The 979-nt window shown below is 49.5% G+C and overlaps 1 protein-coding gene across 1 annotated transcript; it reads left to right on the top strand.

Moving 5' to 3' along the window:
- Positions 1 to 19: 19 nt before the first annotated feature.
- Positions 20 to 510, top strand: FIBRA_08927 (uncharacterized protein; the record flags this gene model as incomplete). The annotated part of the gene is made up of 2 exons (XM_012330537.1): positions 20 to 39; positions 72 to 510. 2 exons carry the CDS (start codon positions 20 to 22, stop codon positions 508 to 510), a joined length of 459 nt encoding a protein of 152 aa, XP_012185927.1.
- Positions 511 to 979: the final 469 nt, after the last annotated feature.

Here is a 979-nt window from a genome sequence, read left to right on the forward strand (position 1 = left end):
GAGGTCTACGACGTAAAGTATGAGATCTCTGGAGCCCAAGTGCGCGAAGCTCCTCCCTTGATCGTTCTTAGCACCTCCGTTCGCAACGACTCTGACTCCACCGTGACCCAAGATCTCGGGTTCTCCTACTCGAAATCCGAGTCTGGAACGTGGAACAACTCTGTTGGGATCACGCTTGGAGTCTCGGCAACCTTTAAAGCCGGGGTACCCTTCATCGCCAGCGTCGAGTGGAACGTCTCTGTTTCTGCCGAGTACAGTCACCAGTGGGGTGGGTCTGTCGGAGTCGAGAAAACGGTGTCTGAGTCGACCAGTGTCACTGTACCTCCGCACAAGAAGGCGCAAGCTAAAGTCATTGTGAGGAATGCCTTCCTTGACGTTGGGTTCTCGTACAAGGAGAAGGTGTTGTATACGAACGGCCAGACGGAGGACCTTCTGAAGCAAGGGGTGTATAAGAATGTGGACTCGTACCACGTTGACGTCGAGCTCACCAACTGGGAGCCTACTGACTGACACCTGATCGGTGAGCCATCTCCACTAGACCAACCATCCACTGCTCAGTTGAACTTCAATTTTCCAGATGATATCGGGCACCGCGGCTTTCCATCTACGAACATATCTTGAATGGTTTCGTGCACTTGCAGTGAATTGATTGTACAATAGGTGCATCACAATCGAATGAGTCGTTCCAAGGAGCACCCTCACAGGTCGAGATTTGTGGTTGAGTTTGTCACTCGATGATCTTGTAGCATCCAGGTGTGTACCGCTTTTTCAGAACGCCTCAGCTCAAATAGGTCCGAGTCGTGGATCCAACAAGTGTTACTTTGCCGGAGATACTCACGACCTGAGTTTATGAGTCAATGAGGCTTCAATGTGCATGTCACTCATATTGCATCAATTAATCAAAGCTAGCATTTGCAACAATGGTATCACATTTTATGACACGTCGGAAAATATTGTACAGGCTCATACAAAGGACGTT

The sequence above is a fragment of the Fibroporia radiculosa genome (genome assembly GCF_000313525.1).
Source record: "Fibroporia radiculosa TFFH 294 genomic supercontigs, scaffold4956, whole genome shotgun sequence".
NCBI lineage: Eukaryota > Fungi > Basidiomycota > Agaricomycetes > Polyporales > Fibroporiaceae > Fibroporia > Fibroporia radiculosa.